Below are 26,436 nucleotides of genomic sequence, written 5' to 3' on the forward strand. Positions count from 1 at the left end.
AGAGACACATGCCTGACAGGCAAGTTTCCTCCCTCCTGGTCAATCGTTCGGGAGCTTCAAAAGCTTTCTTCAGCCCAAACATCACAGCAACCGATGCCAACCAACACCAGCACACTTAGGGATCCGCAGAGTTTGCGCAACTTGCGTGACAGACCTCAGCAATTCAGCATTTTGGCTAATCTACTTTATTTACATATAAACACACACAGAGCACTGCAACATGGCTCCCTCTCTCTCTAGCATCAGACAGCAAAGAGAAGAAAAACAAAGGACAATAGTCCCGCTTCATGGAACACAGTAACACAAACATCCTGTTTCTGTCACTTCCCACTTTGTGGAGTGAAAACATATACTGTCATGTGAAAGACAACAATCCCATGACTGCAATCATGGAGCAGGAATTCTAACATCGGGAAGTCCATGTAGAGGGTGTTGCAGTTATCCAATCTTGAAGTCACCAGTGCCTGAACTTCCGGGGTCAAGCTCTCCTGGTCCAGGAATGGCTGAACTGCCGTACCAGACACAGTTGGGGGTGAAGTGCTTCTAGCCACTGATGTTACCTGGGCTTCCAGTGACGTCACTCACTCCTGGACATTGAAAACAGAAGAAGTGACAAGGAATTCAGACGGTGTGGATCTCACATGCACTTTGATATCTGTTGGGGTTTCACAATTCCCTTCACAGGGAACCATGGTTCCCATTAAGTATGAAGGAGAAATTCATTTCAGCCTGCATTTAAAGTCGAACCTAACTAGGTTGCACTTTCCAGAGCAATATGTGAACTGAAACAATAGCCACCCTTCAAAAAATTCACACTTCTCCAAATTTTGTGCTGCAGCAAGTAATGTGTACAAAAAAAACCCCATTTTTTTGTTATTGCTTTAGTTGTGCACAATGATGCATATATATTAGTGGAAAAAATATTCATAAAGTCTTTATTATTAGGTTTTTTAAAAATGTGTACATTAGGTAAATTGCTTACAAAAATGTACATTAGGAGAAAGTCACATTAAAATGCTGGTGAATTTTCACGAGGACTTATTTTAAAAAAAATAAATCACAAACTGATCTGAAAATGTGGAGATCCAAAATGAAGATTGGGGATATGGTGAGATGCTGAAATTGATAGCATTCATCCAACCCTCGTTCCCACTGATTGGATGAGCATTTTGTGGTTATTAGGGATATATATCCCCATCCACTCTGTTATTTGTGTTATGCACCAAGTAGTTGCAGCAGCTTAAACTGGATCAGAGCCACCCTTCTCATCCAACTCTTGCAGTGTTCACCTTCCTTTGAGGATGGCTTATATTTCTCGCAGGTTGCTGTACCACAGAATCTAGGAGTGTGGAGGTTGTTTGATGGTCAGACTCATTCATTCCTTATAGATAATTTATTTCAGGTACCTCTCTGGACAAGTTTGATAATGTGATTAATTAAAATTAAGGGTTGCAGAGGAATAGCTGGGTTGTCTTTGTGAAATTGTGTGAAGGATATTAGATCTGAACGATTTTGATGAATTGCTCTTAAAAAAATGCTCCATCGTATAATGAATTGAGCTTCTCGTACACTATGATTACAATGGATTTTAATTTACATGCCGGAGAGTGTTCCATGGCATAGATTTGATTAAACCGTTTTTGACAGAGTGATACAAATTGTTTGGCTGAATGAATGGAGTGCACTGCTTCAAATCCAAGTTCAGAAACTTTTTTAAAAAAATGAAACTATATTGGTATATTTATCACTCTTTAATGAATTCAAGCCCTTATATACTACCTTGTTGAAATCCTTCCAACAGGTCTGGAAGGTAGTTCAGGGTTGTCACTCCCATTTTCTAAGTCAAAATTGAGAGGGTGGGGGATTGACTGAAGCTTCTCAATGAGTTCACAGTAACGATTCTTGAATCAGGAACTTTCTGAATCATAATGTGGTCTTTTTGCCACTATGTTGTTGTTTAGTCGTTTAGTTGTGTCCAACTCTTCGTGACCCCATGGACCAGAGCACGCCAGGCACTCCTGTCTTCCACTGCCTCCCGCAGTTTGGTCAAACTCATGCTGGTAGCTTCAACAACACTGTCCAACCATCTCGTCCTCTGTCGTCCCCTTCTCCTTGTGCCTCAATCTTTCCCAACATCAGGGTCTTTTCCAGGGAGTCTTCTCTTCTCATGAGGTGGCCAAAGTATTGGAGCCTCAGCTTCAGGATCTGTCCTTCCAGTGAGCACTCAGGGCTGATTTCCTTAAGAATGGATACGTTTGATCTTCTTGCAGTCCATGGGACTCTCAAGAGTCTCCTCCAGCACCATAATTCAAAAGCATCAATTCTTCGGCGATCAGCCTTCTTTATGGTCCAGCTCTCACTTCCATACATCACTACTGGGAAAACCATAGCTTTAACTATACAGACCTTTGTCGGCAAGGTGATGTCTCTGCTTTTTAAGATGCTGTATAGGTTTGTCATTGCTTTTCTCCCAAGAAGCAGGAGTCTTTTAATTTCACGATTGCTGTCACCATGTGCAGTGATCATGGAGCCCAAGAAGGTAAAATCTCTCACTGCCTCCATTTCTTCCCCTTCTGTTTGCCAGGAGGTGATGGGACCAGTGGCCATGATCTTCGTTTTTTTGCTGTTGAGCTTCAGACCGTATTTGAGCTCTCCTCTTTCACCCTCATTAAAAGGTTCTTTAATTCTATGCTGCACCATAATGTTCAACTGGGCATGGTGACATGTGCTCAGATGTCCCCTCCCTGCAATCTGGCCCATTGCCCTGACCCAGGCCCTGAGACTAGGCCAACCCAGGGACCACCCACCCCAGACCCAGATCAATTTGGGAGTGGGCTAATGTTTAAATAGGTTTTTATTAAACCCTAATTAAATATATGGTATGTGGAAAGGAGAGATGCCAAGTCTCATTGTGCCTTCTAGGTCTTTTGGACTCCAGCTCCCATCAGCTCCAGCCAGCATGGACAATGGTCAGGGATTATGGGCGCAGCAGTCCAAAAGCATCTAGAAAAGACCAGGTTGGGGGAGGCTGGGCTAGCTCATCCACATCTGCTCTTCGTGGGTCTTTTGGGAATCTCAGGAAAGTGGCAAGTTTCTGAGAGCTGCTATCTGAGCTGTTCTTTGAACTAGAGGTGCCAGGAAATAGTATTTGAAATTTGCCAGGCGCATTTTGCACCTGCCAACCTAGCAGTTCGAAAGCAAGTCAAAGTGCAAGTAGATAAACAGGTACCACCCCGGCGGGAAGGTAAACAGCGTTTCCATGCGCTTCTCTGGTTCGCCAGAAGCGGCTTAGTCATGCTGGCCACATGACCCGGAAGCTGTACACCGGCTCCCTCGGCCAATAAAGCGAGATGAGCGCCGCAACCCTAGAGTTGGTCATGACTGGACCTAATGGTCAGGGGTCCCTTTACCTTTATTGGTCTCTTAAAACCAAGTAAAGATGCCCAGGCAGCTGAATGGCTCCTGACCAGAATGGCGCCTGATGTCTCCACCATCTGGAAGTGCATGCCTATGGGATCCCTGGATCTTGCCTGTTTTCACACACTAGCAACACATCCCGTAGAATTCTATCCGTTATATTTTATCTGTGCAATCAGAATGGATTTCAGGAACCTAAAAGCCATATTGAAAAATACGACTTTTGAGCCGCCTGGCCCCAAAAATTGCAACTAGGCATTCCATTTTGGCAACTGTAACCCTAGTTTAAAGACCCCTTTGGTGCCTAGCTTATATATCTGAGGTTCTGAAGTGAACTAGAGGCATCGTTCAAGCAAAACATGAAGTGTACCAGACAGGGAACTGTCCGATATGTCACCTAAACCAGCTTTTAGCTAAACCAGCCACTCTGTTGTGTTCTGCAAGCAAGCTATACAGTATGTTCTGATGCTGATACATTCAAACTGAAAAACACAGTATGAGGCCATTTCAATGTCTATGCTGATCTCCTGTGAACGGGTCATAGAAACTATCTATTCTTTTTTTTCGTGTTTTTATCAAATCTTTATTAATTTTCACATAGACAAATATACACAAGTTACATAACATATAAAACAGAAAATGATGCAAATGAATGGAAACGATGAAATAAGAAAAGATAAAGAAACAAACATAAACAAATACAATATATTACACTTACATGACAGATTAAAATATATAACTTCCAATAATTCTCATTATACCACTTATATTATCTGTATCCCTTGCAGATCATATTATTTTATTTTGTGTATGTATATATAATCCACTATTATATTTTATGTAATTCTTGGTTACCAGTATCACTCTATTTCTGCAAGTATCTTATTGTTCGTACAGTACATTTTTAAGTATTCTTTAAATATTTTCCATTCCCTATATACCTTCTGGTTTGACACTCCTCTAATTTTTCTATTTCAATTTTGCTAGTTGCAGGTATTCTATCATAAGAATTTGCCACTCTGTAATCTATTCTATAGTGACACTTTTCAGGAGGAGATACGTGCAAGACCTCTGCCTGTAGATTACCGCTTCGCAGGGAGCTGGGAAATCATTTTTTGCTTGTGTAAAGCACAGGCGGCAGTTACACGTGATTGTCTAATTGCAGCAGCTTTATTTTTAAAGGGTTACTCCCATAGATGCAACTAAACAACTAGATAATGAAATGGTACGCTTGGCTTTAAATGGGGTCTCTTGAAACTACGTGGGCGTAGGAAACTCTGTATTTCTTTCAATGCTTATTAGAGATGGGGAAGCAATGGTGTCATTCGGGCTCTTCTGAAACCAGTGGAGACCTAGCCGCTGCTGATACTTCCATCAGGGGAGAGAAGCAGAGCCAAAATCTCCCTGTCATGGCACCTCCACCCCCTGCTATGAGATGCTCTATACCACCTTTCCACTCTTAGCTCTGAGATGAGTTCTGGATGGGTATTTACATAACCTCCCTGCTGCCTCCACAGGTAATATTTATCGGAATACTCCACCCCGGTGTAACCAAATATGAGGCATGTGGTGCGATGCAATTGATTTATTAAACAGAAGCAATAAATGAGTACGTTTCCGAGCACAATTCAAAGTTTTGGTGCTGACCTTTAAAGCCCTAAATGGCCTCGGTCCAGTATACCTGAAGGAACGTTTCCACCCCCATTGTTCAGCCCAGACACTGAGGTCCAGCTCCGAGGGCCTTCTAGTGATTCCCTCGCTGCGAGAAGCCAAGTTACAGGGAACCAGGTAGAGGGCCTTCTTGGTAGTGGCACCCGCCCTGTGGAATGCCCTCCCACCAGATGTCAAAGAGAAAAACAACTACCAGACTTTTAGAAAACATCTGAAGGCAGCCCTGTTTAGGGAAGCTTTTAATGTTTAATAGGTTGTTGTATTTTAATATTCTGTTGGAAGCCACCCACAGATGGGCGGGGTATAAATAATATATTATTATTATTATTATTATTATTATTATTATTATTATTATTAGGATTCCTTGGTGTACACCCAACTTTCTTTATCTCATATCGTAGAATTGTACGTTGGAAGGGAGCCTGGGGGTCATCTGGGCAGTGGCGTAGCGTGGGGGTTGCAGGGGGGGCCAGCCGCACCGGGCGCAACATCTGGGGGTTAGGGTTAGGGGGCGCAAATTACTTGCCTTGCCCCGGGTGCTGACAACCCACGCTACGCCACTGCATCTAGGTCCAAGCCCCAGCAATGCAGGAATCTCAATGAAAGCACCCACAACAGATAGACAACCAACCTTTGCTGAAAATACTCCTCCACCTCCCAAGGGAGTCTGTTCCACTGTCAAACAGCTCTTGCCACCAGAAAGTTCTACCTGATGTTTATCCAAGAAAGTTATTCCTGATGTATGTCCAAGAAAGGAGTCTCTTTTTCTTGTAACTTGAAGCTATTGATTCAGGTCCTTACCCCCCTCCCAGCACAAGAAAACAAGCTTGCTCTGTCTTCCATATGTTGGCCTTTTAGATATTTGAAGATGGCTGCCATATCGGCTCTCAGTCTCCTCTTATCTAGGCTAAACACATTACTTTATTGCATTGGCTGCTATAAAACAGATCCTATTTAAAAGACCAAGTCTGCTTCTCATCCACCATCAACTTCCACGCCATCAGTCACCTATTCCCTGACTCCACTCTCACGGTTGACTTGCCATCAGCATTCATTTTTGGGAAAAAATATATATTTTTATTGCTCAATGTCCACATAACAAATTATCAAACCATACAGTCACCTACATACCGGTAATTTAAGTGATTTGTGTAAAGTTCCCATTCCTCCTTGAAGTCACAGTTGTCTTTGTCTCACAATTTGTATGTCAATTTGGCCAGTTCTCCACAGTTCATTGCCATCAGCATTCAAACTCTCTTTCAAAGGCTCATCCAATCACCGCTCACTATGCATTTACCTTAATTCCTCTATTAATATTTATGCATATAGCATTATGTTCGAAATACCAGAACTTCATAGTCCACCCCCAACCGCAATTGGGCTGCCCTATTCTTAGGAAGGTAGCACAGGTGTGTGGGGGAGGGTGAAAGTCACAGACAGGTGCAGGGATGTGTGGGTGGCCCTTAGGTGCCATTTCTGTCCGAGAGCAGGAAGCCTTACCCTTCGAATTGTCTTATGACATGTGGTCCTATGGTGTCTCCATGAAGCTAAATCAGAAGACTGCTGGGCCTTTGAGAGGCTACTGTGATTTTAACCAAAAGCAGAACTGTCAACAGATCTGCTGCTTCCTGTTCAGAATGGCTTGGAGATTAATTTCCCCTGGCAGAAAGGCTTTAATTACTGTTTTCCCCTTGCTTAACTCTCCCCCCCCCTTTCCTTTTATAATGCAATACTGGTATTTCACTATAAAATAAAGACTAGGAGAGTAGCTCCATCCATCCCTCCCCTTTTGCAGGCAGCAGAGGTTGACTACCGTATTTTTCGCTCTATAAGACGCACCAGACCATAAGATGCACCTAGTTTTTGGAGAAGGAAAACAATAAAAAAAATATTCTGAATCTCAGAAGCCAGAACAGCAAGAGGGATCGCTTCATAGTGATCCCTCTTACTGTTCTGGCTTCTGGGATAGCTGTGCAGCCTGCATTCGCTCCATAAGACGCACACACATTTCCCCTTAATTTTTAGGAGGGAAAAAGTGAGTCTTATAGAGCAAAAAATACGGTAATTAAGGGGCAATTACAGGGCAATAAATCACTTACCAGTGACAGTTGTGCATGTGTAGGTGCTCCACACAATCAGGACTCCTGGTTGTGCAGGGTTCCCCATGGGGAAAGGCCACAGCTCAGGGCTCATCCAGTTTTGTCCTTGCCCCACTGCTTTCCCCTAGAAAAACCCCTCAATATTTACTGCTGAATCAGAGCAAATGTCCATTGGGTTCTCCAGGTAGGATTCCCTGTCTGGAATTCTAGAGAGCCACGGCCAGTCACTGTAAACAATACTGAACAAGAATTTCCATAAGGCAGGTGCAACAGAGCTACACATTTATTTGTAAGCACTCTGCAAACCACAACCCGTGCATTTTAATTTAAAGCCTTCCTCGGGGGGAATAGAATTTGATGTTCTTCTTCAAAGAGACTTATCTTGGGGCATATCATCACCACAGACTTAAAACGGCTTTATTAGTTGTGCTTCTGGGAGATTCTCTAAGGATTTCCTATGGAATTGTCAATACCCTTGACCCAAACTACAAATGCTATTGGAGGGGGGGTTAATGATACAGTTATGAAACAGCCACGTTACATAGATAACCCTAGATATTAAATGGATATTATTGAAAGGATTCAGAAAGAGATTTCAGGAGGAGGAGGAGGAGGAGAAAGCTAGCCTGAGAGGAAGGTTTTAAATTGAAATGTGATTTGCTTTTAATAAGAACAAACTTGAACAATTCAGTTGTTGCGATGTGTGAAGTTTGCGCACCAGCCGGCAATTCTCACCTGCAATCCTGACACTCAGTTCTAGGGGTCTTTTGATGCTGAGACCTTGCACTACGGAGTTTGGCACCCCAAGGGTTTACACAGACCACAGAGATAAAATGAGAAGGTCCTATGGATAGGTCTGGCAGTGGTGCACATGAATAACTCCTCTTTTAATTGCTACCAGTGCAATGTGCTTGCTTTTAAAAACTTAAGAACTTATTATCACAGTGGACAACCAGTTGTCTACGGGAAGCCTGAAAGCCGGACCTGAGTGCAACAGACACTCTTTATTTTTGATTCCCAGCAACTGATATTCAGAGGCATGCTGCCTGTCCTCTCTCTCAGCTTCCACGTTCCAATTACATATCCCCCACTGACTCATTTGATACATGCTTGAGCTAAAGAATTGTTATTATGGTGCCCACATATGCATTGCAAAGTGTTTTCCAGGTACTTAAGAACATACTTTGAGTCTCTGCCCCCAAAGACTCTGCAGGTCTTGTTTTCCATTGTGTTTAGTAAGTTTTATCAACAAACATGACAACAGAGTATGGTCATGAATTGCAGCTTTTAAATAATGAATTCAAATCTACAGGATTTCCTCATCCCAGTCTACATGGACTTCAGAATTCCACAATTTCATGGCAACGAAGTCTGGTTTGAGAAGCAGAGCCATTCCATCATAGCAGAATTGTGGTCTTTCTGCCCTCCTCTCCTCCTTGGAACGACAAATCTATGGTTTTCATGCACCAGTTACTGCTACACATGTTTTGAGGCTTGCACCCAGAGTAGAATTATGTATTTCACTCTTTGGTTTTTATTGATAATAGCCGAATGCCACTGTAATGCTAAGAGTATACCTGCACTTCGAACTTATACCATCTACTCCATAGACTTTTGGGAGCTGCAATTCGGTGTGAGTGCCAAACATTCTCTGTTCAGGATCCCTCATCCTTCTCGTACAACCACAATGCCCAGAGTTCACTAGGGAGAGGGAATGGTGGCTAAACCTGTTTGTAGCGGACATGCTTTCTATTCCACAGGCAGAGAACCTGGGGCCCTGTGGCTGCTGTTGGACTCCGGCTCCCATCAGCCACTCCAGCATGCCCAGCCAGCAGGCATGATGGGAGCTGTAGTCCAGCAATAGCCAGAGGATCACCAGAATTTCCCCCTAATTTTCTGCTCTAATCCCTGGCTAGAATGAATTCACTGCATGTCAGAAATAGATTACTGGAGGTGGTATCATGTGGTTTTTCTGTGGGTTGTATTCAATGTGTGCAGTGAGCGAAAGGCAGCTCATGCAAGCAATCTTTCTCTTCTCCTCCCCTCTACACTCTGCAATTCCTCCTCAGGGAATGACTAAAAACATCTGGAGGGCCACAGATTCCCACCCTTGAAGGAGAGAATACATTTTGCCCTTGTGGTGATGATCCAAAACAGCACTATGCTTACAGAGGTTCACACTGCATTCAGTATCAAGATGTCATGGTGTCCTTTTGTGGATTTTCCCCTCCCTAGGGCATGATCTGTAATTTTTTCTTGGTTCCTTTCTTCCTCTTGGGCGCTTTTCTTTCCCTCCCAATATGAGCGAAGGCTCCTTTGTCTCGGGAAGAGGACTCCTGTGATCCAGTTTGACTTCCTTTGTATCTTTCAGTGGTTTCAACTGCAGCCAAAGTGCCTCAGCTTTTTCATTCATTTAGGAACCCCGACTTGAGTTAGTACGTATGCATATTATCTCTCTGTCTACCCTGCATGGTTCTCATTTATAACCTGCAATCTCGGCACAACCTTGCACAGAACACTGCTTTGGGGGAATCAGTAATTGGTCAGAGATATTAATTGATGCTCCGGCTACATCACAAATGCCACTTTGACGTGCGTTCTGAATCTCGCTGCTCCGTTTTGGCTGCTCTGGGTATATTTGGAGCTGAGAAGCCAGTTGTTTTGGACGCAGTAGATCAGAGATGGAGGACCTGTGCCCCTCTGGATGCTGTTTGACTCCCAACTCCCATCAATCCCAGCCAGTATAGCCAGTGGTCAGTGATGATGGGAGTTGGAGTCTAGCCATATCTGGGAAGCTACTCCTCCTCTCAATGAGTGTGTTACAGCTATCTCTCCCACCACACCCATAGTCCCCACAATTTTGCTCCCCAAAGCACAATACAAGCACCGGCGGTACTGATATTATTTTCCTGCAACACTAACTCAGTTCTCACCTATGGGTTTCCTGCTCCTTTTGGCTTTTCCCCACACATTAACTGATAGCCAGTAAATGGGATCCCTATTATATTTTGTTATTTAGATGCTACTAATGAGGACACTTAAATAATGATACTAAGTACTAATGGGATTTAATGAAAGAAATGGAATACCACCAGCAGGTGCTGAACATAGCCCACACCAAGGATGGGGAAACTTTGACCCTCCAGATGTTGCCAAACTGCAACTTCCACCATCCCTGACCATTGGCCATGCTGGCTGGGGCTAGCTGGGGCTGGGTTCCAACAGCATCTGAAGGCCCACAGTTTCCCTATCCTTGCCTACACTTTCCAAGGTGGAATCCCATGTCAGCATGTGGAATAATCCCCTCCACTTCTGGTAGCTGCTTCAATCAGCACATGCACCCCAGGAGAGGCTGATTTTCACCAGAGGAGCACATTTCCCTTACAACTTCTCCTTCCTACAACTTCTCCTCCCAATCTTTCCATTCCCCCTTTGCTTGGGGTGGGGTTCCTAAGCGTATATCACATGGTAAAAGGGCTGGTATTTTGGATCCTGTTTGCCAAACACACAGACACACACCAAAGGAACCAAGTGGTCCACACTTAGGGCTGCAAGGTCTATGGCAGCAGAGGCCTTTGGGAGGCTCACTGTGATATGTGCATGTGCCTTCCTCTCCCTCCCTTTGCACAGCCGCCGTACGACAGGGTGACTCCTGAGCACATGGTCACTTCTCTCTGTTTTTGTTGCTCCTGTCCTCGTCCTGATGTGTTAGGTACAAAGGCCGGAAGCTGGCCCAGCACAAGTCGGAAATAGAATGTTTCACTCCAAAAGGGAGTATGGGAAATGGTGGGAGAGCAACCATGAGCAGGTAAGCAAAAGCATGAGCGCCGCAACCCCCTCCTTTCCCAGGCCGTGTGAGATGTCTGTCAGTCGGAGGAGCATCTCGAGAGACATTGTAACCCACCTCCTCAATGTGTCAGCGCTGTACATCCCATACGATATGTCTGTAGAAGCTCAGACACCACCGCTCCTTGTTGCCTTGTATGTTGTCGGAACCTGCAAACAGGGTTGCTAAGCCAACCTGGTCTCCTCTTGAGTCTGTAATGTTACGGAAAAATCTAGGTGTGAGGCTGCTCAGTCACCCAGCTCGTCGGGCAGAGCCCGTGGGTCTCTGCAGAATAAAGGAAGGAGTCCAGCCAACCGGAGCAAATAGCTGTAGACCAAAGTTTATTGTGCAAAAGGTTCAAAGAGCAAATTTGAACCCCGAGGATGGGGTGACAAAGACTTTTAAAACTTTCCCACCATATCCCAGAATACAGTTCGTACAGCATCATTGCTACATCACTGACGTGTCACAAAAGGGGAGGGGTTAACCTTGGCAAACATGTCCAGACAAGTCCTTGGTACAAGATTAGCATAAGCAGACATGGCAGGGCAAGACTCAGATATAAGATTAGCATAGACAAATATGTCTTAAGTACCCACCACCCAAAAGTACAATAGAAGTTCCTTTGCATGTCTGGAGCCTGAGGCGAGTCAGGTGATGAGATTTGGCTTCCCTTGGCTAACAATGAGCCCAGCAATTGTCACCTCTGGGAACTTCCTGGAGTCCTTTTTCAACGGGAAAATAGCTTTGGAATGGAGGAAACTGGGAAAGGAGATGATTTTATCTTATTTTTAAAGCTAGGTAACTTCCCTGAGCTGTCAAGTTGAAAGGATACATTCAGGCATAATATTTGTAATATTTAATTGAAAGATGTGCCACCCCCCGGTAATTTCCGTAACAGTTACAACAGCTTGATCTACAGCAGGTGAAGGGGGCAACTGCATGGAGAATGGAAGTGCTACCGCCTCATGTTTGTTGATCAAGGAGCAAAGAAAGGTCAGCTTTAACAGAAGCTGGCAACCCTAGCTGCAAGACGGACACTGTCTTTCTCAGTGACGGGAACCATTTTGTCCGCGATTTGTTATTTTGCCACCAAAAAGGAGACTCTTTGCAACAAAACATCCCCCCTGCTGGTATGTATTTGGCCTAGCCCAGCTGGCAAAGAATCATCAGCATCGGTCTCTGGCATGTGTTGCTCTGGGCTACACACATGGTGAATTTGTTACAAATGTGCCACTGGCTTTATCCTTTTTATTTTAATACCAGTGATGCATTGTAATGATCGGACAAGGGCTTCCTGGGGCACTCTTGGCATTGCTGAAGTACTCTCAGGCATGCATAGTCGACAATGACAGCACTACAAAATGCATGCCAAGAGCTTAAAGGATGTCTGAACAAACCCAGAGATCGCCACTGAAGGACTCTGTACTGCACTGAGCCTGGAGACAATAAACAAAGAAATTAATAACCAGCTTGGGGAGCTCAATCCTACCTCCCAAAATCTCTCACCTGGCCTACTTATAGAGTCCTACTTATGTCCACCACATGCATCTGCACTTACGAATCTTTCTCTTGTATGAGATGAGATGCAAGCAATGAAGGACTCTTCAGCCAAGAGAAGGGGAGAGAAATGTGATTCAGTTCGCATTCGAAGGTGAACCTGCCTTCAAAATAGGGAAGCATTTTTTCCTCTAATTTTCCAGGTCTTACTAGTTCTTTTTTATATATAAAATATTTATTGGATTTTTTCACAAATTATAAAAACACACACAATACACAATACAAACATACACACACAAAAACAAACAAACACGTATAATTTCAAATCCTTTTTTCCCTAAAACTTACTTCACCGACTTCCCCATACCTCCCCTTTCTGCATTCCAATTCCCAAATTTATTTCAGCAAATCCTCCCCTTAATTTTATCTAATTTTCCCTTTTCTTTTCTTTTCTTTTACTTCATCTTTTACAGCTGTAATCCCTTACTTTCTATAACCACAACATTTTAACACTCATTAATTTTACAATATTTCTTAAGATAAATTTTAAATTTCTTCCAATCTTCTTCCGCCGTCTCTTTTCCCTGGTCTCGGATTCTGCCAGTCATTTCAGCCAGTCCCATATAGTCTATCACCTTCATCTACCATTCTTCCAGAGTGGGTAGATCTTGTGTCTTCCAATACTTTGCGATGAGTATTCTTGCTGCTGTTGTAGCATACATAAAGAATGTTCTATCTTTCTTTAACCCCAATTGGCCGACAATGCCCAAGAGAAAGGCCTTTGGTTTCTTAGGGAAAGTACATTTAAGTACCTTTTTCATTTCATTATATATCATTTCCCAGAAGGCCTTAATCTTCGGGCACGTCCACCAAAGGTGAAAAAAGTACCTTCAGTTTCTTTACATTTCCAACACTTATTGTCAGGCAAATGATAGATTTTTGCAAGCTTGACTGGGGTCATGTACCACCTGTAGATCATTTTCATAATATTCTCTCTTAAGGCATTGCATGCCGTAAATTTTATACCGGTGTTCCACAACTGTTCCCAGTCAGCAAACTTAATGTTATGACCAATGTCTTGTGCCCACTTTATCATAACTGATTTCACTGTTTCATCTTGTGTATTCCATTTCAACAACAAGTTGTACAGGTCTTACTAGTTCTTGTCAGATGCTGCTAGCCCAGGAGCAGGCAAGTGAGATGGCAGGGAGCTAGTAGTTGGGATGATATTTATCCTGTTTTTGAGAATCTTCTCCTGTGGAGCAAACATGTCACTGGCTTATAAATTATATTCACAGTCCAAGCTATTTTGTTTCTAAGCATTCCCCCCAGCAACTTTAACATGCACAAAGGACATTTATTCATTCTTGCTAAATTACTTTCCCTAAAAATTCTTCATCAGCATAAACTTGGAGACATGCATATTTCTTCCAGATATGGCAAGCTCTAAATTTCCTTTTGACAGCTCTAATATCAATACATCAACTTTTACAACTATCATTCCATCCATATATTTAGCTTATCACATTGACATGTCTCTTAACCCAAAATTTATTGACCATCAACTGATAAACAAAACTTTAAGTGCCTTTATGACCTTGGATGATAAATTGAGCTTTCACCAAATGTGAGATAAACCTGTAGCCATGAACATTAATGACCCAAAATTCTTCCTATGTTTGTGAAAACAAACCATTCTGCCTTCTGAATAAAATTGAAATCAGTTACCCAAAATTCTTCTGAAGCTCACTTTAGGGCTGTGTACTCCCTTCAAAAAATTACTATACTTAATTATTTGCAATGTCAACTTCTTAATTATTTCTCATGGACCATCCTCATTTGGGTATGACTTGATTTTGTTAAAATAAAATATGATCTGTTCTTTATTTGGAGATAGTAGCCATTCCAGAAAAATTAAAGCATCTACAGTATAGTGTAATATCCGTGACACTGTGGAAAATTAGATTCTGACCAGAGATAGTAGAATTTGTCATTTTAGCCAGGAATCATGAACAGGCAAATCCAGATCCCTAGAGCAATCTCATCTGACAGCTGAACCAACTTTTAATCAAGATGAAGTTGAAAGTTTACAGTGTCACTTACAAGGAATATAAACTTGGTTGCTAAAACCGTAAGAGATAAAGGAATTTCCCATTTTAGTGTTGACATTCCTCTCTGGGTGCTACATCTAATATCCCAAATATGCCTGAATGATAGTTCTCCATCACTGTCAAGTTCTTACGGCGACATGTCTCCATCATTATTTTAGAGCCTGACCACCTCGGTGACAAATTGTGGACAGGATTTCAGAATGGAAAACAGTGTGTGTCCCCACAAAAAAAATACGAAAGTCAACCTTCTCCTAAAGCATTTGGATAAGCTACAAAGCATCATTCAAAATGAATAACAATCCTTTTTAATGGACTCCCGGGTGTTCCTTCCATGGCGATCTCTTGAGTTGTTCAGGTCATCAATTTAATCCCTGCTGTTCTGTCTTTTTATTCCCTCGTTGGGCTTCAATGATGTCAGCAGTGGTCGATTGTGTTCACACATCTGCTCAGGATTGATCCACAGCTTCTGTTTGTTTGTCAACCTCTCTGTGTGGCATTCTCTCTCTCTCTCTCTCTCTCTGCCCCCTCCATCTCTCTCTCTTCCCTCTTTTTCTCTCTCTTGTCTTGGCTGTGCCCATTTCTAACTTGATTGATCTGTTCTGGAAAAAGAACAGCAATTCAGTTGAAGAACAAGAAGCAAATTGGTGGGGAAGAAAAGTGCATGCAAATATCAATTACTCATATGCCGTTTTAGCCTGTTGACAGCGGGGAGGGGCTGCTTCCCCACAGTATATGCAATCTTTGTCCTGTATATTTTCCCTCCAGTGAAGAGCCAATGTTCATTCTATAGCATGATGAATTTCATTTCAGTAGAGCTGAGAGACAGCACGCTCTTGAGGAAGATGCCCTACATTTGTTAGCTTAAATCTTATTAAACAGGCCGAGGGCGTTTCTACTTGCATGGAGGTAAATGTGCCTGAAATCAATGGGGCTTTACTTCCAAGGAATTTTGGTACAGAAGTCTCACAGGTAGAACATAGGTCTACCAGCAATCTCAAGAGAGAATTTTAGATATGAATATCTGGTGGGAGAATTCCACTTTCCTCTGCGGGCCACAGACATGTCAGTCTTGGTGTGGTGAATCTGCAACAGTGCTTTGGAGCATTGATGCATTGATGCATGACCTTACCATGTCAACTGTATGACAAGTGAGTGTGTGCTGTGAGACTGTTTGGAATATGAAACTTGTTTATGTCTTTGAATTCGGGCTGGGCAATATATCATCCAAAACAGGTTTGAAGTCCATATTGTCATATCGGTTTCATAATTTTTGACCTGGCAATATATCGTGAATCATGGTGTGTGCATGCACATGTGCTATGCAAAAAATTAAACGTGGGGGAAACTGTGAAGACAGCCAATGCTTCTCTCAATTCCTGCAGCCCCTGTTGACTCTGCTGGCTCAACTCTCCCCTGCCTCCTGCAGAGGGGATAACTGTGAAGCCAGCCAATGCGTCTACATAGCTCCATCCTTATTTCAACCATCATGATATATCACAATGTTTAGCTGGTGATATATCACGATGTTGAAAACCAGATATCGGCCAGCCCTGCTTTGGATTAATGCTCATGTTTTGCACCGATAACACAGGCTTGGCACAATGGGCTTTGGCAACCAATCCTGTACTTCCCTTGCCTTGCGCAGTGTAGACCAAGAAGATAAATAAACACTGCAGCCAATAAAACAATTGTTTCCACAATTCCTTAGGTCAGGTTTAGGGAACTTTTGACTTTCCAGATGCTGCTGGACTACAGTTCCCATCAACCCCAGCAAGCATGTCTAGTGCCCAGCGAATGATGGGTACAGTATGGGTGAATGATGGGTACTGAATGATGGGTACTACAACAACTGGAAAGCCAAAGATTCCCCACATCTGCCTTTTGGGAAAGGATTGTCCAAGTCTTCATCATATGAATGTCGATAAAACCCAGTAATGGACGTGACAACAGAAGGAATGGAGGCTAGAAGAGCAGAAACCATTTTCTCTTTTCATGTAGGCACAGATATTTAACTTGTGTTGTTCTAGTTATTTTCTGTCTGTGCCAACATGGGGACAAATCATGGCAGGGATGAAGGACCTTTAACTCCCTGGATGGTGATGGATTCCTGCTCCCATCAGCTCCAGCCAGCAAGATCAATGTTCAGGGATGAGGAGAGTCCGTAGCCCAGAAACATCTGGAGGGCTGTAGGTTCCCTGCCCCAGATTTAAGGCATTGAGATTGGCTGACTTATCATCACAAAGACAAACCCTCATGCAAGCTGTTGTGAGACAGATATACGTTTCTTATTTGTTGCATTTAATTAAGTCGGTAATTTTAAGCCAAAGTCATAGCCGCGCTACCAAGGCATCGATGTTTTGACAGCCTCATAAAACATCCCATCACATAATTGATTTTAGATGATGGAAGTGAAAGCTATTAGTGGGCGGCTTGTGACTGATTGTTGCTCAAATATAAAAGTGCCTTGCAAACAACTAACATCATGCACATAAAAATGTTTCATGTTTGTGCAACAGCTCCCACTTTGTGGCTTTCTCCAGCTCCTTTTCCGTGGAAGGAAATTGCTTGGGAGAAACCACCTTTCCAGCTCAGTGAACATGATGTTGCCAGCCTCCTGTTACTGTTTGAGCTGATGCATTGACTTTTCCCAGGGTATCATTGTAAGCAACATGGCCATGACGCAGCTTCCAACTTTTGAAGCCCAAATTGGTTTGCACGGTCCATTCTAACACCTAGAATCCAGAGAAGGAGGAACATCTAAGTTCTGTTTGGGTGCAATGCCTGAACAGGAAATATGGGTGCTAAGAGGAGGCATGGAGTCCTACTCACTCATCCCCTTCTACAACATCCATGTGAGCTCCAGACCACCCCGTCTCTGATCTCGGCCTTCTCCTACTGAATGGGGAAGGTATGAAGAGGACTACCTACTACTCTTGTTGGCTTTAACATTGAGTAGAAGCCCTGTGTGATCCGGAACCCTGAAAAAGGAGGGTTCTCAATCTCATGGAGACTTCTACTCATGTTCAGGCAAACACGAGCAGAGGTCCCCTTCAGACCTTCCTCATTCAACATAGAAAATTCGGGGCATGCAGAGGTAGGGGCGTCGTGTACAATTGCGGCTGCCCCATATAAAAAAGGATATTGTAAAGTAAGTAAAGGTTCCGAAAAAGGCAACCCAAATGATCAAGGGGCTGCAGTAACTCCCCTATGAGGAGGCCATAGCCCCAGGTGCCTGTCATTGGGGGTCTCTGGGTCCCAGAGCCACAGCACCCCCGGCCCCTCACTGAATGGCCGCCTGGTTAGTGTTGGGGGGATGCACCCATAGGCAGGCGGACAGGCAGAGTGGTGCAGCACAGCCCCATGAACCCTCCGTGCCCTACGCCCACCCAGTGGCAGCAGTGAAGGTTAGGCTGTTGTGGCAGGATTTCATTTACCCTGCATACCCAGTGCCTGGTCCCACCCATTGCATATGCACATGCACACCGGGCGCCAGTGAATTGCACAACACTGCTGATTTGCATAACACTGCTGATTTGCTCGCACAGGAAGTAGTGATGTTCACCAACTTTAGAAGAAGATTAGGCAAATCAACAGAGGATATGGCTATCAGCCATCATGGCTATCTACTCTGTACACTGTTGGAGGCAATAAGGCTCTGAATACCAGTTTCTGGGGGGCACAAGTTGGGGGGAAACTGCTGAGGGCTTCTTACAGGCTCCTTCGACAAAAGGGTGCTAGACTAGTTGGGCTTTTGGTCTCCTGACTCCTACTAATGCTCCTATTGCCTGCTCAGGCCTAACACCTCAACAGGGTTCTCTAGACCTTCAATGGAGGTATTTTAAGCAGAGGGTTGTTATAATAATAATAATAATAAATTATTTATTTAACCCACCCTCCCTGGTTCAGAAAACCGGGCTCAGGACGGCTAACAATAAATTTAAAGCACTTAATTGATGCAACAAAAAACAGCATAAAATACAGTATAAAATGTACAATAACAATAAATTCAGAATTCAAAAATCAATTTAGGCAGGAAATCCATCCAATAAACATTAGATGATCACCAGGGCTAGCTGGCTAAATTAGTCCTATTTGGGCCAGCGAGGAGACCAGGGGAGAATTAGCTGTGGGATCCCAGAGCGGGTAATCTTCATAAAAAGGGGAGGGGAGGGAAGGAAGGGGAATAAAAGATCAGCTAAGTTCAAGTTGAAAGCCAGGAGGAATAACTCTGTCTTACAGGCCCGACGGAAGGAGGTTAAATCCTGCAGGGCCCTGGTCTCATGGGACAGAGCATTCCACCAGGTTGGAGCCATCACTGAGAAGGCCCTGGCCCTGTTGTAGTTGCAAGATTGCTCCATTATGCAGGGGGTTCACTACATGACGTCTCAGGTTTCTCCCAACTCTTAAAAACCTATTCAATTGCTTTATGCAGAGTCAGGCTATTGGTCATCTAGGGCAGCGCTGTCTGCGCTGACCAATGGCAGCTTACCAGATTTTCACACAGCCACAGGACAGGCTGGGAACTGAACGGGGGACACTGTGTGTTCCAGCACTTTGCATGTCTTTCTTGTGCAAAGCCTGGCTTGTTCAGCCTGCATGTCACAAGCCTTTATATGGCTCGGCAGCTAGGCAGATCTGAGACACTACAGAGCTATGCTGCTCCAGCCAAAGCTTTGAGTGTCTTCCTCCCCCCCCCCCCCCATGGAAGCCTAAGGTGACTTTTACTATCTTGCAGCTGCAACTGCAGAGGAGGAGAAGAAAAACAGCATTTTAACTTGATTTATCCACCGCTATAAGCACTCATCTGTGCTCTTTAAGAAATAATTACAAAGGTGCAGAGATTTTTTACAGCAGTGGGTTTGCCTGAAAATGATGCACATTCAATGAGATATTGATGCCCCCTAATTCCTGGGAATTGCAATAGGGGAGAGTGCTGTTGCCCTCAGGTTCTGCGTCAGGGCTTTCCACAGGCATCTGTCAGCCGCTGTCATAACACAATGCTGGATAGCTCAGTCGGAAGAGCATGAGACACTTAACCTCAGGATTGTAGGTTAGAGCCCCACATTGGTCAAAAGATTCCCGCATTGAAGGGGGTTGGACTAGATGATGCTCGGGTCCCTTCCAATTCTCCAATTCCGCGATTGTATGATTTCATGGCATAATGGGCCATCAGCTTGAGCCAGCAGAAATCTTCCTTTGTTATTTCTGTTCAAGCATTCGGCATGCGCAAGTACTGAATGTGCAAAGGGGCTTCTGAGAATGTGCCTGGGTTGTCCTGTCTCAAGTAACAAAGATATGTGGGGAGGGGGACAGCCCATAGCTCAGTGGTGGAGGCTCTGATTTGCATGCAGAAAGTCCCAGGTTCAAGTCCTGGCATCTCCAGTTAGGAATGGGAATGTCCCCTGCTGAAACCCTGGAGAGCTTCTGCCAGTCAGTGAAGACAATGCTGAGTTAGGTGCGCCATTGGCTTGATTCAGTATAAGAAAGTTTCCTATGTCCCATTGTGGGGAAAATGCATGATAGGAGCATAGCTGTCACCTTTTCCCTTTTCTTGCGAGGAATCCTATTCAGAATAAAGGAATTTCCCTTTAAAAAAGGGAAACGTTGACAGCTATGGATAGGAGAAACAAAAGTTATGATGAATTTTCATGAGACTTTTAGAAAAGGGGAAAGAAACTGATGTGAAAATATGCAAAAATGGGAAAAAATGGGAAAATAGGATACAAAAAATGTCAGATTCACCCATTCCTCTGTGGGTTAGAGAGAGAGAAGGAGAGAGAGAGAGAGAGAGAGAGAGAGAGAGAGAGAGAGAGAGAGACGTGCTTGCTTGCCTGCCTGTGAGCTTGGCAAGGGTTGGAAAACCCAACCAAAATCTTAACAGCAATAAGGACACCTTATGACAGCGATGGCGAAGGTGAAAGATTATTCGAGGGATGAAAAGCATTGGGACTGCATTCTGTGAAAGCTGCCTTCAGTATTTGAGGAGGGACAATGACTTTTGCATGTTTGTCAAACGTCGCTTTGTTTTCCCTCAACGAGAAAGCCAGTGATGCGATCTGACTGACCCCCTCAGTTAAACCTCCCGGGTGGGCAAAGAGACTGACACATGCATCCCGAGGCCTATTTGGGTAGGGGTGGGTGGGAGAAGGGAATTTAAAAATGGCTTTCTGCCTCCAATTTCCTGGAAATGCCACTGGTTTTTATGACTGACGCACTTTAGGGAGCGAAGAGGCTTAATTTGCTACATGAACGTGACACAGAGCTCTACAGTAAAAAAAAGAAAGAAAGAAAAGGAACCAGTCTGGCACTTTCGATATATGGACATGGCAAAGAGCCCAGATTGGGGTGGCAGCCGCTGACAGGAGACTCAGTGCCTCCCTGGCTATTAAATGACACACTTCTGTTCTGTCAAGCAGGTGGCCTGTAATTAGGCAATTAGCTCCCAACAAGGCCAGTTGTGTAGTCACCCTGAATGGCTGGACAATCCTCTCAGAACCTAGGTGGACAGTACGTGAGGGAAATGAATATATGCACGCAAGACTTCCTCATCAAAAGACTGCTAACTCTCTCTATTCCAGCATTCTTAACAGTCTGGAGGTTCCAGGTCAGGAAACCCAACCCCTAATCTCAGGGTGAATGAGAAAGACCATCATAATAACACATGTCACAGCCTCACTGTGGCTACCTTGCTTTGGGGAGGGGCGTTTAGCTGCATTCTCCCCCCCCCCCCACTGTAATAATAATATTATTATTTGTACCCTGCCCATCTGACTAGGTTTCCCTAGCCACTCTGGGCAGCTTTCAGCATATATAGAAACATAATAAAACAGCAAACCTTAAAAATGGCTGCCTTCAGATATTTCCTAAATGTTATATAATTACTCGTCTTTTTGACATCTGATGGGAGGGCGTTCCACAGGGTGGGTGCCACTACCAAGAAGGCCCTCTGCCTGGTTCACTGTAGCTTCACATCTTGCAGTGAGGGAACCACCAGAAGGCGCTCAGAGCTGGACCTGAGTGTCCAGGTAGAACGATGGGGGTGGAGACGCTCATTCAGGTATACTGGACTGAGGCTGTTTAGGGCTTTAAAGGTCAACACTAACACTTTGAAATGACCCCATCGCTGTTGATTGAGACAATGAATCTAAGTCCACAGCCCGCAAGCTTGTGAGTTTCCCTATGGGGAATATCCCATGCAGATATTCCCCTGCCTCTTCCCCATGGAAAACTGTAGGAATCCCATGAGGTGAGGACCTTCTATGATGATGCTTACTGATTCTTCCCCGAGCTGTTTTTGAAATCTGCCTTGGTTTCATTTGTGTGATACCGCATTGAATTCTGGTCTGGGAGAAATATCAATAAAGATGACAATAAACCCTTAAACTACAAATTCCATGAAAGATTGGCCAGGAATCAAGAAGTTAAATTCATGTGGGAATGGAAAACAAGTAAATTTCCAACTAAGTTTCTCGGAAAGTGAGTATTTCCCCCCCCCCCCTACTTCTCTGGTTTTCTTGACTCTTCGCTTTACACATAAACTTCCAGAAGCAGAGGTCTAATTTCCTAGACTTATTTCTAGTCTAAGAATCCCATCCCCTCAGGGATGACACCTGGGGCGGGCCACACACCCCACGCTTCCCCTTCCTCCGCCAGTGCCCATCCATACTCCACTCTGGTCCCAGAGCTACTAACTACATTAACTCACAAATCCCAGCTACTCCTTTAACCAACATTTCATCCTCCTGCTCCCTCTTACCTGAACTTTTGACAGCAAAGCCCCTCCTCCCATCCAGTCACAATGTAAAACACAGTTCTCTACAGCTACATTCAAATACGGGGAATGTTGCATTAGTTTTCCTGATCCTAATGCTGATCCTAATGGGACACGGGTGGCACTGTGGGTTAAACCACCGAACCTAGGGCTTGCCAATCAGAAGGTCAGCGGTTTAAATCCCCATGACGGGGTGAGCTCCCGTTGTTTGCTCCCCGCTCCTGCCAACCTAGCAATTCGAAAGCACGTCAAAGTGCAAGTAGATAAATAGGTACCACTCCGGAGGGAAGGTAAACAGTGTTTCCGTGCGCTGCTCTGGTTCACCAGAAGCGGCTTAGTCATGCTGGCCACATGACCCGGAAGCTGTATGCCAGCTACCTCAGCCAATAAAGCAAAATGAGTGCCGCAACCCAAGAGTCTGTCAGGAAAAAGCACCAAGGCAAAAGCCAGCTCCAGATTGCTGGAATGCAAAACAGGATGTTGTGTTTTGCAGATCTACTGTTGGAGAAAAGGTGGAGCCTATTCTCTGTACTGAGCACCGGATGTTAGCTCAGTGTGTCATGTGACCTGTGCTGGAAGTACAGGGGAGGAGTGAGTCTCTTCTGATGGAGTCTGAAGGGAACAGACGCATTTCTATGTACTGTTGAGTGACAGGAATAAAACATGTAGAAAGGACTCCTGTCTGTCTCATTTCTCCTCCCTGGGAGAATGCAGGGAGGGAGAGAGAAGCAGCGTAGCGGAGGGTGTGTTCTCTTCACGTCTGATTGATGAGGAGAATCGCCGGAGTTATGACCTAGCCTGCCGGGAGACGCAGCGGAGAGGTCATCAAGTATCCAGCTTAATTGCCTCGGGGGAGGCCAGGTACCTCTGACTGAAGCTGAGATACTAACATATGGTAGCAGAGGATGGTTGCGATTCATCGGACATCTGCATGAGAGGCTGGTGGAATGTCCTCCTCTGCTCCAAGGGAGAAGGCAAGCGTCTGACAGAAGCCAGAGGCTGAACAGACCCAGAGGAAGGTGTTTTCCAAGCAACGGAGATCAAGGTATGCTGCTGCATTTCGGGCTAAAAGTGTGAACGCAGGTTGATTAATTCCCTGGTTCACGGGGGAGCTGCGTTGGAAAAATACAGCTCCGGGAGAAGAGGCCTGCAGCTCAAAGCTGAAGCCTGCATTCCACAAATTCCTGTGGTTTTAAGATAAGAAGTCCTGAATGCACTCTTGAGTGGAAAGTTACTGGCTACGCAGCTGCATTGTGAGGCTGGGAAAGCGAAACTAAGCCACGGTGTTTTGGCTACAAGCTTTACGTGCTCTTGGAAAGGGACTTTCCATAGCAGCTAGCGTCAAGCTGCCAGGTGCTAAAAGCATAAACAGCTTGCACTTTGCCTGCTAGAGAAGGCAGAAAAAAAACAACTGTTGGATTTTACAGCTTGCTTGACAGTGTGAGCCAGAGGCTTGGCTTCAAGATGGATGCCAAGAAAGGAGCTCTGCCTTGCCCACCTCCCTTAACCAGAGACAGTTATTCATCATGGTCTGGATGGATAACTACCCCAGAAGGGGTGAACCAAGATGATGCTGGCCAAGTTCCTAAGAGCTCATCGAAAGCTGAGGAGAGCTTTGACCCCAGAGGGGAGAGTGCAGGAACTGTGGCTGTTGGAACTGTTGGTGTTCCTGAACAAGGTGCAATGGGTGTTGCTGACAGGGGGAGGGAAGAACAGAGTTCATATCTCCCCACTGTTGATGCTACTGTGAAGCATGGAGTAGCATTGAGTGCTGTCCGATGCCACAATTGTGGACAGACTGGGCATCTACAGCGAAACTGTGGGAAGCCGCGACAGTCAAGAGGAGCAAAGAACAGCTCTACAAAGCCTGAGGCGTCAGGCAAAAGCCGTACCAAGTGCCAGGTGAAACCTGCAAAGGCTATGATGGCGAAAGGAACCACGCCAGATGTTGGGAACGCCTTCGTAATCGACACTGGATGTACAAAACATTTATGCCCGCACAGACAACTGTTTTCGACGTTGAAGAAGCAAAGCTTCACTGTGAAACAGGCCAACGGTCAAGAGTTGGAAGCGACCGGAATTGGAACTGTGTATCTTGAGAGTCTGAACTTGACTATAAGTGATGTTTACCTGGTTCCAGAACTGAAATTTAATCTGCTGAGCGTGTCGCAGATTGCAAAGAAAGGACTGAAACTGTCCTATGATGCTAAAAGCTGCAAGATCTACAAAGATGGAGAACTGTTTCTTACTGCCAAAGAGAAAGATGGACTGTATTTGTTGACTTTTGATCAAAGTGATTACATGAAATGTAATTCTTCTGATTCTAACGAAATCTCTCTTGCAGGTGTGACCAAGAGCGCCCGGAAGGTACCGAAGGTCGACAGAGCGTTTCAGCGAGTGTATGCTGATGTGATTGGTCCTCTAGAACCATCTAGGGGCAATGCAAAATATTACCTTTTGTGTGTGGATTGTTTCACTAATTATTCTTGGGTTTATATGATGGAGAAACCGCAAGAAACTTTAGAAAAGTTCCAGGAGTTTTGTGACAAGGTTAAGAGTATGCATGATGCTAACATTGATTGTCTTTTCACAGATGAGAAGCAAATTTTTCTGTTACAGAAGTTTCAGAAGTTGCTGGATGGAAAAGGAATAGACCACAAAATTGCTGTTTCGACCGAAGCGTGGAACAGGGGGGTCTGTGTGAGGGTGAACAAAGAATTGCAAAAGGGGATGAATGCGCAATTGCTGAGTTCACATTTGCCACATGATTATTGGGCCGAATCTCTAGCGTCCTATCTTCATGTGTGGCTGAGAAAAGTCTCAACAGAGTTGGGATGTTCTCCTTTTGAGAAGCTGTTCAATAGAAAACCTTCTGTTGCCTATTTCAAGGTTTTCGGGTCTCATGTGAGAACAGAAGCTCCAGGTGGAGTAAAGAATGCCAGAGGCATTTTTGTGGGTTATGAAAAAGGTCTCTACAGAGTAATTTTGTCTGAATCTGGTCAGGTGATTCTCACAAAGTTCCTAGAGAGTGCTCCAGAGCAAGAGCGGGTTGTAGAACAAACATTTCCCACAGGTGGCGATTCAGATGATGATGATTTTTCTGATGTCACAGATTACAGTGGTACTGATGATGACACTGATAGCTCAGAGAGTTCAGTTGTAACAGTCATTGAGAGAAAATCTCACACAATGGATAGACCTTCACAGGTGAAGGAAGAACCACTGATTGCTACTGGTTCTCAACAGAGTCCAGAGGTTGAACCAGTGAGCACAGAGAATCAGAACCTCATACGCAGGTCTGAGAGAGTCACAAAGGGTGTACCACCAAAGAGGTACTCAAAAGAGTTTGCTAACTTAGCTGTTGCATGTGTTGCTATTGTTAACAACTCAAAGCAGGTTCAAGTAGTGTCTAAGTCAGAGACAAAGACACAACAGAGAATAGCAAGCCAAGGTAATGCAGAAGCACTCATTCCTTGGAAGCCAAACAACCAGAGAGGTACACTGGTGAAACCAGTGGTGGGGAGTTCCAAGGGTGGAACTGAAACAACAGGGGACTGTTATATGTATAACAACTGTTTGTTCTCTTCTCTGGATCATGTTTTGCCTATTGATGCTTTTGGGGGAGGTTGTCAGGAAAAAGCACCAAGGCAAAAGCCAGCTCCAGATTGCTGGAATGCAAAACAGGATGTTGTGTTTTGCAGATCTACTGTTGGAGAAAAGGTGGAGCCTATTCTCTGTACTGAGCACCGGATGTTAGCTCAGTGTGTCATGTGACCTGTGCTGGAAGTACAGGGGAGGAGTGAGTCTCTTCTGATGGAGTCTGAAGGGAACAGACGCATTTCTATGTACTGTTGAGTGACAGGAATAAAACATGTAGAAAGGACTCCTGTCTGTCTCATTTCTCCTCCCTGGGAGAATGCAGGGAGGGAGAGAGAAGCAGCGTAGCGGAGGGTGTGTTCTCTTCACGTCTGATTGATGAGGAGAATCGCCGGAGTTATGACCTAGCCTGCCGGGAGACGCAGCGGAGAGGTCATCAAGTAT

General features: G+C 44.5%; 1 protein-coding gene across 4 annotated transcripts in view; it reads left to right on the plus strand.

The window, feature by feature from the left end:
* The window catches only part of GRM5 (glutamate metabotropic receptor 5), a 346,127-nt gene that overhangs the window by 246,887 nt on the left and 72,804 nt on the right, over positions 1-26,436 (plus strand). For 2 of the 4 annotated variants that reach the window (XR_014008886.1, XM_081197312.1), the window contains exon 9: positions 10,900-10,995. The exons of the other annotated variants lie outside the window; for them this stretch is intronic. Coding sequence is in view for 1 of the 2 variants with exons in the window: in XM_081197312.1 (XP_081053438.1) it covers positions 10,900-10,995 (96 nt within the window). In the remaining variant the exon portion in view is untranslated. The remainder of the gene's footprint in view (positions 1-10,899; positions 10,996-26,436) is intronic. 4 annotated transcript variants of the gene reach the window in all.

This window comes from Podarcis bocagei (genome assembly GCF_964188305.1).
Source record: "Podarcis bocagei genome assembly, chromosome: 6".
Lineage (NCBI taxonomy): Eukaryota > Metazoa > Chordata > Lepidosauria > Squamata > Lacertidae > Podarcis > Podarcis bocagei.